Here is a 16,923-nt window from a genome sequence, read left to right as displayed (position 1 = left end):
GTCGAAATAATTGAGTACGCGGATGCCTGCGAACCGCAGGGTCGCTAGGGCACCCTCCGCGAGTTTGGTGAAGACCCGCAAAGACAGAGAGAGCCCAAAGGGGAGGACCTTGTACTGCCATGCCCGACCTTCGAACGCAAACCGCAGAAACTGACGGTGGCGTGGAAGAATGGAGACATGAAAATACGCGTCCTTCAGGTCTATGGCTGCAAACCAATCCTAAGGACGAACGCATCGGAGGATGCGCCTCTGCGTAAGCATTCTGAATGACAGCTTGTGAAGGCAGCGATTCAAAACGCGCAGATCTAGGATTGGCCGTGACCCACCGCTCTTTTTGGGTACGATGAAGTACGGGCTGTAAAACCCGCTCTTGAGCCACCGCGAGGGGCTGGCCCGCGCTAACCAGGCAGGCAGAGCCCTCGCTAATGACGTCATCGCAGCAATCGCTGACGTACCTGCGGAGGGGCAGCGCGGAGCGGGTGTGCTGATCCGGGGAGCGCGAGGGTCCCACAGAAGAGCTGAAGGAGAGCGATTCGCTCTGGCTCCGCACCCTGACTCCGGAAAAGGGGCTTGGGCGCTGGGAGAAGGGGGATCGTCCCCCCAGCACCCGTGAGCCGCTGGCGGAGCATGTAGACCCTAAGAGCTGAGAGGCGGCGCGTCCCAGACTGGCAGGCTTGCAGTGCTCGTGAGCCACTGGCGGAGCGCACCGAACCTGCGAGCTAGAGAGCACAGGGTCTCAGACTAGCAGATTTCGGGCTGTCACATCCGGGGAAGTGAAAAAGTGCCCTTTCATTTCATGGCAGTAAAAGGTGCCGTTGGAAATGGCGCCCCGCCCTCCAGCGGGGAAGAGCAAGTTCCCTCTTCTCCAGATGACCTGTCCCAGGGACACTTCGCGGTCCGTTGCCGGACTTAGCGGCGTTCTGGGCAGGGGGGGCTGCCTGCTTCCGAGGTGCTCGACGCGCTCGCTTTGCCAGAGGCGTGTGCGGGGGCAGTGCAGCTCTCGTAAGCGGGCACCTTCGGCGAGGAGCAGGTATGGATGGCACGGCGGGCGGAGCGGGCTATGGATCCGCCAATAAGACATCACCCATCAGACTGCTCTCTCACTGCCTCGAATTCCTGGGTGAGTTCGCAGACAGTGTCGCCGACCAGCTTGGGATATGGGCGAGTCAAGAAAGCGGACTTTGTCGACTTTGCGAATACCAGCCAAGTTCTAGTCAGGGGTGGCGCTCCTGGATCACTAGTGTGGACATCGTCCTCCCCAAAGCACACGCAGCGGACTCAGCAGTCCGAAGAGCTTAGTCGGCTGCAGTGCGAAGCTCATAAGCCTGGGTTGGACCCACCCTCGTGCAGCTCGGCCAGCGCCTGCGCTTGGTAGCGCTGGTAGGTGGCTATCGCTTGCAAGGCGGAAGCAGCCTGGTCCGTAGCTTTGCAAGTTCTGACTCCGGGGAGCAGAAACTTACAGGCTTTGGATGGGAGACGAGGCGGACCCCACCAAGAAGAGGCGCTGCGCGGACTAACCGCCATAGCGCACTCAACATGAGGAATTGCCACATACCTCCTGGCCGCTCCACCACCAAGAGTGGTGAGGGTGGAGGGACATGCAGCACGAGCAGAAAAAGATTATCTCTCGCTGGAACCCTCAGATCTGCCCGAGTGCCCGCTGCAGAGCAGGAGGCGATTGGGGTGGCTCGCTCTCTTACGAAAGCTAGCCGCGATCTCAACCGCGTGACGGTCATGGCATCGCAGTGACGACATGAACCGCCCCCGAGCACCACATTAACATGCTGGACCCCCAAACAGGTAATGCAGTGATCGTGCCCATCATCTGGAGCCAGGAAACCCCCGCAACCAGAAACGCACAGTCGGAGCGCCGTCCTGAAAAGGACGTGCTGCACGACTGTGTTGCTCTTTTAGCTGCAACAATACGCACCGCTCTGGAGGACCGGACCCAAAGGGACGCCAGGCAAGGGAGAAACCCAGCTCGGCCATCTGCCGCTGCGTGGACTCGCTCCACACCGGGAGACACTCGTTCGCTCGAAGTGGCTGTAGATCAGCAGGAGGAACCCTCATGAACTCGATGAGAAAAGTCTCTGAAGCGAAAAGGATAGCGTTTGCTGGCGCCAGGTGTGCTTATATGCTCAGTTAATTGGCGATGCAGCACACCTGCGCAAGATTGCGCTGCCAATTCATTGCTTTCATTTGCCCGTTCAATACTCTTTCAGACGAGCGGCTTCTGAACCGAATCCGCCCATACGTGGATTTAAAACATCAAATCCACTTATAGTGCTGGAGTTCCCCCCGAAGGGGAACAGCCCGTGAGCGCCAGCACACACACATATCATGTACATCTCGACATGCGAAAGTGTTCCTCTATGTTTTCATTGAAGTTGTTCACGATACTGATCCATCCAGTTTGTTTGTGATGTAGTCAAATGTTTACAACTACAAGCGCAGCCGTTTAGAGCTCATTTCTGGTTAATGATATCAGAATTACTGGTATTTTGGAATGGATGTGTTATTTTCACTTTACAGAATATTTTTCTGCATTTTTCATTAGTGATTTCAATGTGACATGCTTTACTGCAATGTCCTCCAAACAGCACTAGACCCTGTCATTGCTGCTTTGCATATCTTATCCATATAACATAGAAATGTTGGTTTTCTATTTTATAATATATTAGATTTGTGTTGTAGATTCTTGATATCACTTTTCTAAAGAAAAAAAAAAAATCAATTCACTTATATTCTGGATTAATGTGCTATCAAGCCTTTAGTTTTCCAAATCTGCCTTTAGCGTCTGATTAAATCAAACAAAAAGAGCATCATGATTCTGTGCATATGATTACGTGCATCTTACTGACCAGGGGTGCACTGTTTGTCAGAAGAAACATCTTATTATTAATATTGATATCAGGATAAAGTTTACAATGGAAATACTGTAAATGCATTTATACATTTACACAAGTAAATGTAGTAACATTAAAATGATAAAATGGAACTTAACTTCATGAATTTGTTTAGAGTAAATTATTGTCTCTCATGGATCATTATATATATTTATATATTTTTTTTACTTTAACATTGAGTTTTTTGTTTGGTGTTCATTTATTTACTTTTTACCAGTGAACTAAAAAAAGCCTTCACTTGTTGTAATGCTCCTTTGTTTTTCGGCTCTTCTGCAGTTTTCTTCAGCTCCTCCAGCTTCTTCACCTGTTCCTCTTTTCCCTCTTCCTCCTTCAGTCTGGGAATCAGGAAATCCAGATGCTGAAGAGTGAAAGCGCTGTCTGCTTTTAGTGCGATATTACACAGACTCATAATGCTCATATAAGCTTCCTGCAGAAGATTGGATTTCTCAGTAGTAATCTTTTTCAGTTCACTGATCAGTTTATCTTCTATTTCTGTGTTCCTTTCAGACTCTTTCATGTCATTTTCATATTCCTTTTTAGTATTTTCATATTTTTTCTCGTCAAAGTGTGTAACAACTTTTTCTTCAGAGCATTCATACTCCTGTTTAAGCTCATTAAATGACATTTCTGTTTTCACAGTCTCTATCACGTACTTACTTCTCTCCTTGACGTGTTCGCTGTAATGACATTTTCCTGTACACACAGTGCAGTGGTCATTTACCATAACTTCACACTTTAAGAGATTACTTGGAGAGACCCACCAGCAGCGTTTCTCATCATGACAGGTTTCCTCACAGACAGGGCAGCTGGTTGCCAAGTCATTACGCCAAAATTTTGACACCCATATTTTTTCAGTGGGGACCTTTTTTTTGACAACTCTATTGACTGTAAACTGAAAGTTTTCACATTTCTTGATCTTGTCTCTGTTCACTCTAAGAACTTTCTGAATCTCATCCAGTTCATTCATTTTTTTCTCCTTCTCAATGATTCGTTCCTTTAGATTACAGACACAAGCATCAAGTCGTGTTCGCTCCTTCATCACATTTAATGTCAGCTGAACACTTTTTCTGTTCTTCTCTTCCAGGATTGTGAAAAACTCATTGATGCTGTTCTCTCCCATTTCCCAGGCTGACCTGTAAGTGTGTTCATAACGTTTGACTCTCTTCTCTTTCTGTCGGTTGTTGAATAAGAAGTGAACAGGTTCATGGTCTTCATCTCTTCTGCAGGGTATTTCTGCTTTATCAATGGCATTGAGAGCATCTGTTGGTGGTCCTCCATCTGAATAACTGAGCAGAAACACTATGTTGTTCTCGATATCTTTACCAAACAGAGACAGAACTGCGTGAAAGATGTAATGCTCTTTTCCAGAGAGTCGATTCTGAGACGCCTTCATCACAAAACACACTGCATCAATATAGTGAATCCCATCCACATCTGCAAATAATCTTCTCAGATATTCTGCAATCTCTGCATCTTTCTCGAATCCTCGAGTGTCTCCATAACCTGGAGTGTCGATGATGGTCAGAGATGTTGTGTTTTCTTCCACAAACACCTCATAAACTGTGATCTCAGAGGTCTGGGTTTGGGATTGATCTCTCTGTTGTTCTTCTTCAGTGATTTGATAAAACTCTTGATCCTCAAACTTCACTCCTAGTAAATGGTTGACCATGGTGTTGATGATTGTTGTTTTCCCAGCTCCAGTTTCTCCCACAATCAGTATGACTTTATTCTGCTTGTTTGGGTCTCTTTGTCCATATGTCCACTGTCTGACCTTTTTATCAGTCCCATCAATGTATTTTCTTTCCGTGTTCAGCTTGTAAACTGCTGGAGGACCTGGATTAATGAGGGTAGTGTTGCATCGTGTCCTGCAAAAGAGAGTTAATTAAGACATCAAAATGTTTTATAATTAAACTTTTTTATAATTACTATTAACCCAGCGTGTCAAGAGAGTGAATCGTTTATTGTGATTGAATTGTTTTTGACTTATTAGGCTCTATCATACACCCGGCGCAATGTGGCGCAAGGCGCGGCGCAATACTCTTTTACTACTTTTAGCTCGGCGCAAGGGTCGTTTTGAGGTGTTGCGCCACACTGTTTAAATAGCAAATGCATTTGCACTCAAATGTGCGCTTATAGGCGTTCTGGTCTAGAAAAGCAGACGTGTTTTGGCGCGTTGTTATTTTGAGAAACTGTAAATAGTCTGTTATTTAGACCAGAACAAAGTCGGTCTATTGTCTGGCGCAAAGTGCGCCTGGCTTACACACTACACACAAGATGTAGAGCAATACGCAAATATCTTAAAACATATAATATATTAAGTATATATATAATAAGGATATATATATATATATATATATATATATATATATATATATATATATATATATATATATATATATATATATATATATATTATTTTTTTTATGATATAAATATAAATGATTAAAATATTACAAAACATATTAATTTCTAGCCTACATGAATTTAAAAACCACTGCCTTCATACTTTTTTCCTCTCGGGAGGCTTTTTCAGTTCATTTATAACAATTTGCTTTTGTATAATGTTATTATTATTAGCAGTATTATTTATTATATCCATATTTATATTTGTTTCATTAAAAACAAGCTTAGATCCACCTGTCAGGTTTTAGACCATATGGGGCACAGCATGTGTTTTAGGATATGACTCAGTATTTTGACCACACTTGGTTATTATTGTTCATTTATTCGTTTGCTGGAAATTAAAACTGAATTTAGAAAGGGCTTTGAAACAAATATTTGCTCTTAATAAACAAAATTAATTATTTATAGGATAATTGATGTCTGTGCGGGAAGGTTTCCCTATCCACGAGAGCAAAAGCGAAAGTGAACTTACTTTACGTCATGTGCGCTTAAGGTGTGACGCAGCTGACTCTTAAAGGGAATGGGAGATGAGACTCTAATAAGTTTATTCTCAAAACACACCTATAACTCATTAAGAAAATAAACTCAACCCTTTTTAGACCATGCGCCATGGTACAAAGCGGATTTTCCCGTCCTTAAATTAGCAAAAATGCATTCTGACACGCCCTGAAAGCGTTTGCTCCCTGCGTTTAGCGCCCTGCGCATGGACCGTCAAAATAGAGCCCATAGTGTCTTTGCAGTAAAGATCTTTGTAAGTTAATAATTTGTTAACATTCATTCATACATTCATTCATTTTCTTTTCGGCTTAGTCCCTTTAATCTGGGTTCGCCACAGCAGAATGAACCACCAACTTATCCAGCATATGTTTTACGCAGTGGATGCCCTTCTAGGTGCAACCCATCTCTGGGAAACATCCATACACATTCATTCTCCCTTATACACTACAGACAATTTAGCTTCTTCAGTTCCCCTATAGCGCATGTGTTCTGACTGTGGGGGAAACCAGAGCACCGGAGCACAACATGGGGAGGACATGCAAACTCTACACAGAAATGACAACTGACCCAGCCAAGGCTCGAACTAGTGACCTTCTTGCTGTGAGGCGATTGTTCTACCCGCCATGAAACTGTGCTGCCTATTTGTTAACATATCATTTTATTCATTTCAAACACTTGAACACTTGTGCTGACCCTATAAAATAGTAACACTAGTTTTGATAATGTTTGTTTGTGTCAGAAGTGTATATTACTAATTTCTGAAAATAAATAAATCCACTGGAAGGGCATCCGCTGCGTAAAAACTTGCTGGATAAGTTGGTGGTTCATTCTGCTGTGGCCACCCCGGATTAATAAAGAGACTAAGCCGACAAGAAAATGAATGAATGAATAAAGAAATCCACTCATAGGCATTATAACAAGCTGTTTCAGCTCAGATATTAAGCAGTAATATTGGCTAAATATTCTCATGGATTTAAGCTTTTCCAAATAAATAAATAAAAATGCATATGTGAGGAGGCAGTAAAAAAGATTTTCGCATGTCCAAGAGAAATGTTCCTGCCTATTATTGTGTTCTATAGCCCAAATGAAAAAACCCACTTTAGATGTTCATACAGGGCTCAAAATGAATGTTTTTGTTTGGTAGCACTAGCGATACCAACTTCAAAAATGTAGGAGTACCAGCCAAAATTTAGGTGTAACCACCACAAATGAAGAACACCACCATGACAAATTGTATAGTAGCATATTTATTGCATTTGAAATCAACAAGTCAAAACTTAAAACGAAAACAAAATGCATCCATCAGTCCTGCATGCACTGCTTGACATGAATGAGATGAACGGAGCCAATGATAATTGAACTGCTTTGTTCTCACAGGTGGTTAGATAATATTGACATTTAACTTATTATTTGCATGCATCATGTTAACCACAATGAGAGTCTTTCATGAGCTGCTATATTAGTTTAATTTTAGTGAAGTCAAGCCCTTTTGCGATGGTGTACACAATATTACATTTGAAATTTGCTGCCACTTGCACGCTGACAGCATCTTGGGCCCAGTTTTACAAAACAAAAAATAAAAATCTGGATTAAATTGGTCCAGATTTGGAAATCCCATGCTTTACTATACAGGAATAACTGATCTATCTTACTTTTATAACTTAAAAATAAATAAATAAATAAATAAACATTGGTTTGGATCATTGTGATTTAAATACCAATCTTTGGGATTACTAAATCCTGTTTACCAGAGCCTTAAATAGAACCAACAATGTAGCCTACTGGCTTAGTAAAGAACAACAGGTAGACAAAATACCAGTGCCCACAATCAGATATTGTTTGTTTTAATGGTGAGAAATAAAAATACCAATACAATACAAAACAATACAAATGTTTTTTTTGTTTTTGTTTTGTTCCAATGTCGAATAACAAAAGAAAAACAATACAGCTTTAATATTGTTTCGCTGTTGTTGCTTACCATATCTGATTAGATGTGACATGCTTCAAATAGGCTTCAAAGATGAAGATATATATATATATATATATATATATATATATATATATATATATATATATATATATATATATGTATGTATATATATATATATATATATATATATATATATATATATATATATATATATATATATATATATATATATATATTAGTGATGTCAATCGATTAAAAAAATTAACTAATTAATCGCACCTTTTAAAAAAAATTAATCATGATTAATTGCGATTAATCGCATCTAAAATACTGAAACTTGTAATTTTGGCTATTCAAATGTAAAATTAATGTAAATGTAAGACAAAAGCTATTTAACTTCAAAATATCCTTTTTTATTAGAATTAAAATTCAAAATATAAATGTTTTTGTTAGAATTATATATATATATATATATATATATATATATATATATATATATATATATATATATATATATATATATATATATATATTGTTAGAATTTTTGTTTTAACTTGTAACACAGATTTCTTCATGTAAACAACATACCCACAATAAACCATCAAGATCCTGGCCTGACAGCCATATTTATTACAGAAATTAAAACACAGGCATGTTAATGACATTTAAATTTCAAAACAATCAATGCCAATAAAGAAAACATTGATTTCCATGTTGGATTTTAAGTGGACTGCAAAAAAATGCCAAAATACAGGAATTGCAGATATGGAAAATGAACAATTATAATAATAAACTATAGAATACAAACTGTTGCACTCATTGTAAAGTTTTATTCCTGTGAGTTGAGAACATTAGTTATAGAGTAGAAACAATTTTGCTTAATCCTCCTTTACATTCATCCAGTTGCTAAGACTACACTGTAAAAAATTTGACCTTAAATTCACAGTAAATTACTGGCTAATAATTGCATTACTTTCACAGTAAATTACTGTATGTAAATTCACAGTAAATTATTGTGAGGTAGTTCACAGTAATTTACTGTGGTTTTGTCACATTAAATTATTGTGAAATTACAACCATATATTGTAACTTTACAGTAGATAATAAAGTCCGTTACTGTGATTTCACAGTATTATCTTGTAGAATTAACTATATTTTACTGTGAATTTGCAAAACGATTACTGTGATTTAGCAGTAGGTTGCAGTTTAAATACCTGATTTAACTGCAAAGTTACAGTTATATCCCGGATTACTGTAATTTAACAGTTTGGTGCTGTAAAATTTCAAAGCAATTTTAGGTCACACAAAAATGAAAATTCTATCTTGATTTACTCACCCTCAGGTTGTTCCAGCTCTGTTAAAAGTGATTTTTTTTTGTTAAACACAGGAATAAAAATATCAAATATTCCTCTTTGTGTCCAAACAACCTGAGGATGCGTACATGACGACAGAATCTTCATTTTTGGGTGATCTGAAAAGACTCTAAAATCAAAATAAAAACAAACACACATACATTTTACAGATTTATTTAACAGCTTAATGACATCTGTGTAAACATTTCAGAAAACTTTCAAAAGGTGAAGGTGAAGCCTCAAAAAATACTATAAGAACATAAGAACAAAAAAATCTGACATCATATGTAGCATACATATAAAAAGCAGTGCTTCAGAGTGCGCTCTCTCTCTCTCTCATTATATATATATATATATATATATATATATATATATATATATATATATATATATATATATATATATATATATATACACACACACACACACACACACACATGAGAGAGAGAGACAAAACTTCTTGCTAAATTAGGCAGTCGTCTATTCAAGGTCAATCATTTTCCTGATAATTTTACACACTTGCTGGTTGATGTGTCTTCTCTGCTTCTTTGACTTCGTCTGTTCTCCATCTCCAAACTGGTGCCCAAAAAGCACCTATAAGCAAAAGGGCAGACAAACAGTTAGCTTCATACAACACTACTGGGACACTACTGCTGCACTAGAGAGCAAAATTACTGTTAGCTCAGTTTGAACATGCTGACAATACTGTAGCTCAGTCAAACTGCAATCATTTAAACAAAAACATCTGAAAAGCATTTCCATCGCAAACACACAATCAAGAACAGTCCAACAACAAATAGTGGTTTTAATGACCTAGGCAGAGCATTTTAAAACAGTTGATCTGATTTACACCTTCTGTTTACAGACTATAATCTAATGCTGGGTTCACACTTATTGCAAAGTTAACACATGCATCACAGTACTTGCTCTTGAATACTAGCAGGATGTTTCTTGCATCAAGCTAATTTTTCATAATTTAAATATTAGGAAAATTTTGCAAAAAAAACTTGATTGAAGTGATACAGCACTTGAGTTGTATTCATTTCAATCAAGTTTTTTGCAAATATTCCAAATATTTTTCAACGTTTTTTGAGTTTCACTTAATTTGTGCTTCCCAGTAAAAATTTCCCACTATTTATGCATTTGCAATGACTTGTATGTAATCCACTCACCTGAATAGGTAACTTCACATATGGTATAAGAGCCCCATCCTTTTAAAGACAGCTTCCCCTCTGGTCTCCAGCACAGACAAACAATTTGTGTCTGCAACACGGCCCTTTATAACAAGGGGACAAGGGGAGTCATGACTTGTGCTCCTATACATTCCTTGTTTAACCCCCCCAAAACAAGCCCTCAGTTACAATATTTATTGTTGACATTACCTTAAATTCCAGAGTGCAAAAGGCATCTTCAGCATACTTCAGTTTCAGACCAGATCCAAAGTCAGTTGTGAAATCCAGGTGAGGTCCCATGACCACTCGACCCTCCGAGTCAAAGGAATAAGACTAAAAGGGGGAAAGAAGGACTAAATTAGAGGTGTTTGTGAATAATAAAATTTTTTTGTAGAAACAAAGTTGACATTCCATGCTCTGCCTATTAAAAACCAAGCAAACAAACACACATGCCCAGTAAAATTGCTAATAAAAATAAAAACTATAGTTTTAAAAAATCTTTGTCTAATATTTACTACTACTGGAGGTACTGGTGGAACTTCTGGAAGAAGAAAAAGAGTTTGTACAAGAAACTTCTCACAACAAATTTGTGAAAAACTTGACATTTAAAAATCTAATAAAAATGAGGAAGGCATCAACATTACCTTTAATAATCAAGCGAGGGTTGATTGGTAGCATCAGTGTTTCAACATCAATGGCTGTGGCTGCAAAAAAATATGAATATAATAAGAGTAGAATAAGACTCAACCTAACACACGCACACACATACTCTATATATATATATATATATATATATATATATATATATATATATATATATATATATATACATATATATATATATATATAGGTTTAGATTGTGATAATGAATTTAGGCTATATTTGTGTGCTCAGAATTTACACTCACTTCACACTTCAGCTATTATCAGGTACACCTGAACACCAAAAAATAAAATCTACAGTTAGTGACAATATACAATTAGTTCTCATTAGTAAATGTTAGCACTGCATTAACACCAGTGAGAAATATACAATATGTACTGTGTTAGTGTTAGTTTAAAAGAATACAACTGAATTGTATTATAAGCCTCATTTAATAAAACAGTTAAGACTTGTTTCATAATGAGTTTAGTTTATTTAACTAACTTAACGTTAACGTTACAGTGAACAAAATTAACGTACATGATGGTGACTAACGTAACCGTAACGTTAACTTAAGTGAAGGTCAGAGCTTACCTTAACTTTAGTCATTTCACCTTTACTTCAGTCTTGTACTGAAACAGAAAATACAGTTAACAAGAAGTTAATTAAAGAAAATTCCCTTTCCTTTTTCAGGAACTAACGTTAACGTTATGCTAATACCTCAGAAAACACTACAATCACCATCTGGCGTCGTTAATTTCTTGTTTTAAAAAAAGGCGCGCTTAAACCCTGTACGTGCGAGTACAACTGAAGTACTCGGTAAATTCCTGTTAAATGACATGCACTATACAGAAATACACATACAACAATCATTTAACGGACAAAAGTCATATTTTAACACTTACAGAGGATGAATCCTTGGGTGAAGAGCCGAGGCAGGCGTTGTCTGTGGTGATGGCGCTTGTTTGCGGTCGAGTCGAGTCAGTTCTGTTAAATGAATCGGCTCCTTTAAGTGAACTGTAAAGAGTCGAATTCGGCTCCTTTAAGTGAACAGTAAAGAGTCGAATTTGCCTGAAAATGATTCCGTTTTGTATAATATTGTAAGACGCAAACATATAATTCATTAATATTTCATCATATTGCTTGGTTCGTGCACTGCTTGTACACGAATTGCTTGTTGATGACTATGAGCTCATGAACACGTCTGATAAAATATCTGAATCTGATTCAATTTCACACGAGTCCTGAACCGAAGCAGTGCAAAAGTAATATATTGATTGAAATATAAAGTTAATTATTTTCTTCGCCATTCAAAATATTACATCTGATTTTAACAATAAGAATAAAGTTCGTTTGGAGTGTATTGAGAATTATTATTTTTTCCTCCCAGGATTCATTTTGCACCAAGCTGCATCAAGCTGTAATGGTGGATGAGAAGGCACATACTATTATAAATATTGCTTGTAATATGTAATGAAATAAAGTTTTAACACTTTTTCATGCGAGAATGTAGTTCTTCAAAACTCAAATCTGTGGATTGTTAGTAAAGATTGTGTGTAATTTTAAGTGTGTTGTGCCGGTAGCGGAGATCTATGACCTCCAGGCGGTAAGGTATCCGCCGAGAGGCGCCTGTCTTCAGGCTAGACATTGGGACAATTGCCCCGTCTTCGATGGCTCTATATGCGTCCGAAAATGAAGTTTTAACTGTTTTTCATGCTAGAATGTAGTTGTTTAAAACTCTAATCTGTGGTTTATTTATATAGATAAAAAAATTTATATATATATATATATATATATATATATATATTTAATTCTAAATTAAAGATTAGTGACCTCCAGGTGCCCAATACTCATGAAACCGTCTAAAGCAGACATTTACCCTGACATTGAAATAATTGTTGGCTGTTTAACAGTCTTTGGTTTCATTAATTAATTACTTTTTATTCCAGTTTATTGTGTTTTGGCTAAGCACACAGTTATGTTCATTAAATATTATTTCCTATTCTATGTTAACTGTATAAAATTAAATAAAGGTGCAGTACAACCAAAAAGATGTTGGTAACCAAATCGTTTTGGGGGCTATAACATTGTTATTATCTGTTAAAAGTTCATTTGTATTAATTTCTACGTTGAATTAAAAAAGGTTTAAATTTCTATAACTAACGTGCAAAAGATATAGCCCTTTTCACAGTAATTTGCTGTAATCATGCTACCTGCTGTAATTTCACAATAAAATTATGAATACAACATATTACTGTGAATTTTTCAGTTAAATACTGTGAAGGGATACTAATGTAATTTACTGTGAAAAATTACAGTAACTTGTTGTGAAAACCTGGAAATTTTTTACAGTGTAGGAGTATCCCGCAAGTGCACAGAGACTCCCAAATGCCTGCAAATAAATGATAATCTCTCGCAAACCGGTCGTTAATTACATTGCACACCCCTCTCCCCCGCATCCCTCCTAGCTCTTCAGGTAGCCTATGTCGCGCGCAACTTACCCTCACCGTTCTTCCGGTACGTCTCGCGCGCACATGCCCCTGCAGACGTTTTGGCCCCAACGGCCTTCCATACTGGAGCGACTCCCCTCAGATTCAACACGCATGATCACGTTCATCAAATTTGCTTAAACTAAGCGTCCTAAAGTATTACTGTATTTCACAAGGATTCTGACACAACAACGCGAAGCATACGCTTTCATTGCGTTTAATGAGGAAACACGCTAAACTTGGAGGCTCATGCTGAAAGGCAGAGTAATGCCCTGTCTTTGACAGCTCGCGACTTCACCAGACGTTCTGAGTACATTCACATAAGACACCAATACTCCGATTTTAATATGATTAAGATTATACTCTTATCAAAAGTCTACCGTGTAGCCTAAGCAGCGATTTTATTACCTTAAAGGAACACCGAGTCACAAAATGCGGAGGATTTTCTTTCTGTTCGCCATGCGGAATCAACTTACAACAGATGTCGAAAGTTAAAATGAAACACCCGAAATTGCATGAAACTCTGGATGATGCGACTAATTGTCTTATACTGAAACTTGCCTTCAAAAAGTGCACATTAAGTTTGTAATCATTTACTTTAAAAAACAAAACTTTTTTTGTTTATTTAAATTTATATATATATATATATATATATATATATATATATATATATATATATATATATATATATATATATATTAGGGATGTGCGGAGCAGCCGGTATTTGTATTTGTTGAGGGGGGAAAAGTATTTGTATTTGTATTTGTATTCGAGTAAAATTCAAAATGCCGCAAAAATATATATTTTTTCTATTACACTTCTAATTTACGTTATAGTGAAAGTATTGTTTAATTATACCCATTATATAAATTATAGACATGCAATATTGGTTGTTGTTTTTGAACATGTGACAAGAAATGTCATTGAAAAGAAAATAACATAGAAGCCATTATCTCATCCATGGTTAAACCAACAACTAATAAAATACCATTGTGAATATTATGAACCCCACCACCACCGTTCTTGTTGAAGGACACTGAATAGACAGAATAAAAACAAATAATATTTCAAAAAACTGTTCTTCTTCTGAAAGAACTTCTTTCCAATGCACAGAATTCCAAAAACTAATATTAACTAAATAAATCTAAATAAAACCCTGCCTGGGAGATCTGGCAGAACAAAAGTATTCTATATAATACTAAAAGATACAGCCCTGCTATTGTCATCTGCCTGCCACAAAAAAAAGACACAAAGTTTGTTTGTTTGTTTTTTTATGTTTGAAACTGACTTGCTGGGGCAGAATATGGCTGTGTTGATGGTTTGGTGCTTGTGGAGGATTTAGCAGAACATAGCTGTGCTGATTGAGGGGATTGAAGCTTGTGGGGGGTTCACAGACAGTATCAGGAGAGGATGCTTTAAGTGCATGTGATAATACATTACATAGAAGGTTGCGCGGTGCTCTGTTCAGTGAAAAGCGCTCTCTATGGCAAGCCTTTTTAGCATTTAAATATTTGTTCTGACTCCATAAATATATTAGAGATATCTCTAATTATATTTTGACTATTCATAATTATAATTCCACTACTCAGAATGACAATTAGACATATCTGCAATTACAATTGTACTAGTACGAAATCAGATGAATTTTGACTAGTAACAATTGTAATTGATATCTTTGAGTTTTTACTAGTCATAATACATTTAGAGATATCTTTAATTCATCATATTTAGAGATATTTACAAATATATTTGAAGATATCTCTAATTAATTTACTAAAAGTCTAATTACAGTTGTAGATATCTTAAATTGGATTTTTGACTAGTCAAAATTCATTTGGGATATCTCTAATTACAATTGTGACTAGTCAAAACTTATTTAGAGATATCTGCAAATATTTTTCAATGGAAGTCAATGGAGGAATATGACTAGTTTATCATAATATATTTGCAGATATTTCCAATCTGACTAGTCGAATTATAATTATGACAAGTCAAAATATAATTAGAGATATCTCTAAATATATTTATGGATAGTCTGAACAAGGTTTAAATGCTAAAACGACTTGCCATACGCTCTAGTTATATCCTTTCAGTCGTTTGTTATGCATTGACATGCAGTCAAATATTTCGCCAAACAGTCCTTAGGGATGCGGTGACACGCAGTCAGATATTTCACCGGACAGATCCGCCACTTTTGGCGCGCATAAACAATCATAAAGCTCTCGCGCTGCAGGAATGAGGAGGTCTGCTGAAGGCGTGCAGCTGGCGTGCTGTGAGAGGTTTGCGTCTTTAATAAAGTACGGCAGTTTGCGTTCACTGAACAGTAAGAATGATTAATAAATCCATATGAAACAGCCCCTTAAAAGTCACGTCTCGCTTTCAGTTTCGGGCTTTGGCGCGTTTTGCTCTCTCTCTCTCTCTCTCTCTCTCTCTCTCTCTCTCTCTCTCTCTCTCTCTCTCACTCACTCACTCACGTGGGCATACACTGTGGTCTCATGAGAAAACGCTGCTTTTTGATATAGTGTTTTTCTTGCTCCCGAATACAAATAATTTTTCAAGTATTTGTTCGAATCAAGTATTCGTAAAAACACACTATTCGTGCCTTTCCGAATACCGTATTCGGGTTCGGCTCCACCCTTAATATATATATATATATATATATATATATATATATATATATATATATATATATATATATATATATATATATATATATATATATATATATATATAACTAAATCCACTCTTTTGATAGGTTCAGGATAATCTTGTTTTTGGTTTTTGTATCAAATTGATCCCAATCTGAGTTCAAAGTTTTGAATAACACAAAGGGCAGGTTTGATCCAAATCAAATGTTAGATTGGATTATATGGTCTGATCTTGGTTCAAAATCCATCTGTTACTTTTGAAAAACTCATTTCCAAGATTTGATTTAATTCGTAATCCAACTGGTAAAGTTGGATTACTTAAAAAAAAAAAAACTGAGCCCAGATAATTAAATAAGGTATTTACTAGAACCTGTATAAAATGTGTAAATTCAGTGACTAATGCTTTTACTTGCAAATTCCATCCCACAAACTTTACAGTAAATGGCTTTATCCATTTTCACAGCAGATTTTAACCTGAAAGTCTTTTAATCACTCACTTCTGAAGCGCTTATATGTGTGGTTTATTCAGTAACTAATTTCAAGAGGATCACGTGCTTATAATCAACACGGCTGGCTCCTTGTTAGCTCCGTAATCAGGCCTATTAGATGATTACGGAAGCATTATAAATAACCTGAGTTTTTCACTCCAGTTATCTTCGTCTTGAAGCTCGCTTCCCGCTACAAAACGCTCCAGCATAGCACCATCTAACCTATCGATATGGAAGAACAAACAACAAACAAACAAACAAACAACAACTCCAGCCAGAGCTCCACTCTCCCTGAGAATTCAGCCGCAGCCTCGCCAAAATCGAGACTGAATTCCCGCAAAAACACCGGCCCACCAGCTCTTCCACCTTCACTTCAAACTGCCTCACGCAAACGC

General features: G+C 37.3%; 1 protein-coding gene and 1 long non-coding RNA gene across 4 annotated transcripts in view; both read right to left on the bottom strand.

Moving 5' to 3' along the window:
* Positions 1-2,982: 2,982 nt before the first annotated feature.
* The window catches only part of LOC147842916 (uncharacterized), a 67,950-nt gene continuing 54,009 nt past the window's right edge, over positions 2,983-16,923 (bottom strand). For both annotated transcript variants that reach the window (XM_087260282.1, XM_087260281.1), the window contains one exon: positions 2,983-4,771. In XM_087260282.1, coding sequence (XP_087116408.1) covers positions 3,106-4,771 — 1,666 coding nt within the window. In that variant the 3' untranslated portion in view covers positions 2,983-3,105. The remainder of the gene's footprint in view (positions 4,772-16,923) is intronic.
* LOC147842917 (uncharacterized) lies at positions 9,248-11,699 on the bottom strand. 2 transcript variants are annotated; one of them, XR_015495247.2, is made up of 7 exons: positions 11,624-11,699; positions 11,498-11,535; positions 11,169-11,196; positions 10,906-10,965; positions 10,472-10,594; positions 10,262-10,365; positions 9,248-9,683 (listed from the first exon to the last, which is right to left on the bottom strand). It is a non-coding gene; the product is annotated as an uncharacterized LOC147842917 (long non-coding RNA). The 2 variants fall into 2 exon arrangements; XR_015495246.2 differs by lacking the exon at positions 11,624-11,699 and having other exon boundaries at positions 11,498-11,612.

The sequence above is a fragment of the Danio rerio genome, chromosome 7 (genome assembly GCF_052040795.2).
Source record: "Danio rerio strain M-AB ecotype USA chromosome 7, GRCz13ab, whole genome shotgun sequence".
NCBI classification, from domain to species: Eukaryota; Metazoa; Chordata; class Actinopteri; order Cypriniformes; family Danionidae; genus Danio; species Danio rerio.
Note: the sequence above shows the minus strand (reverse complement) of the source record. Positions and strands in the feature narration are given on the sequence as shown.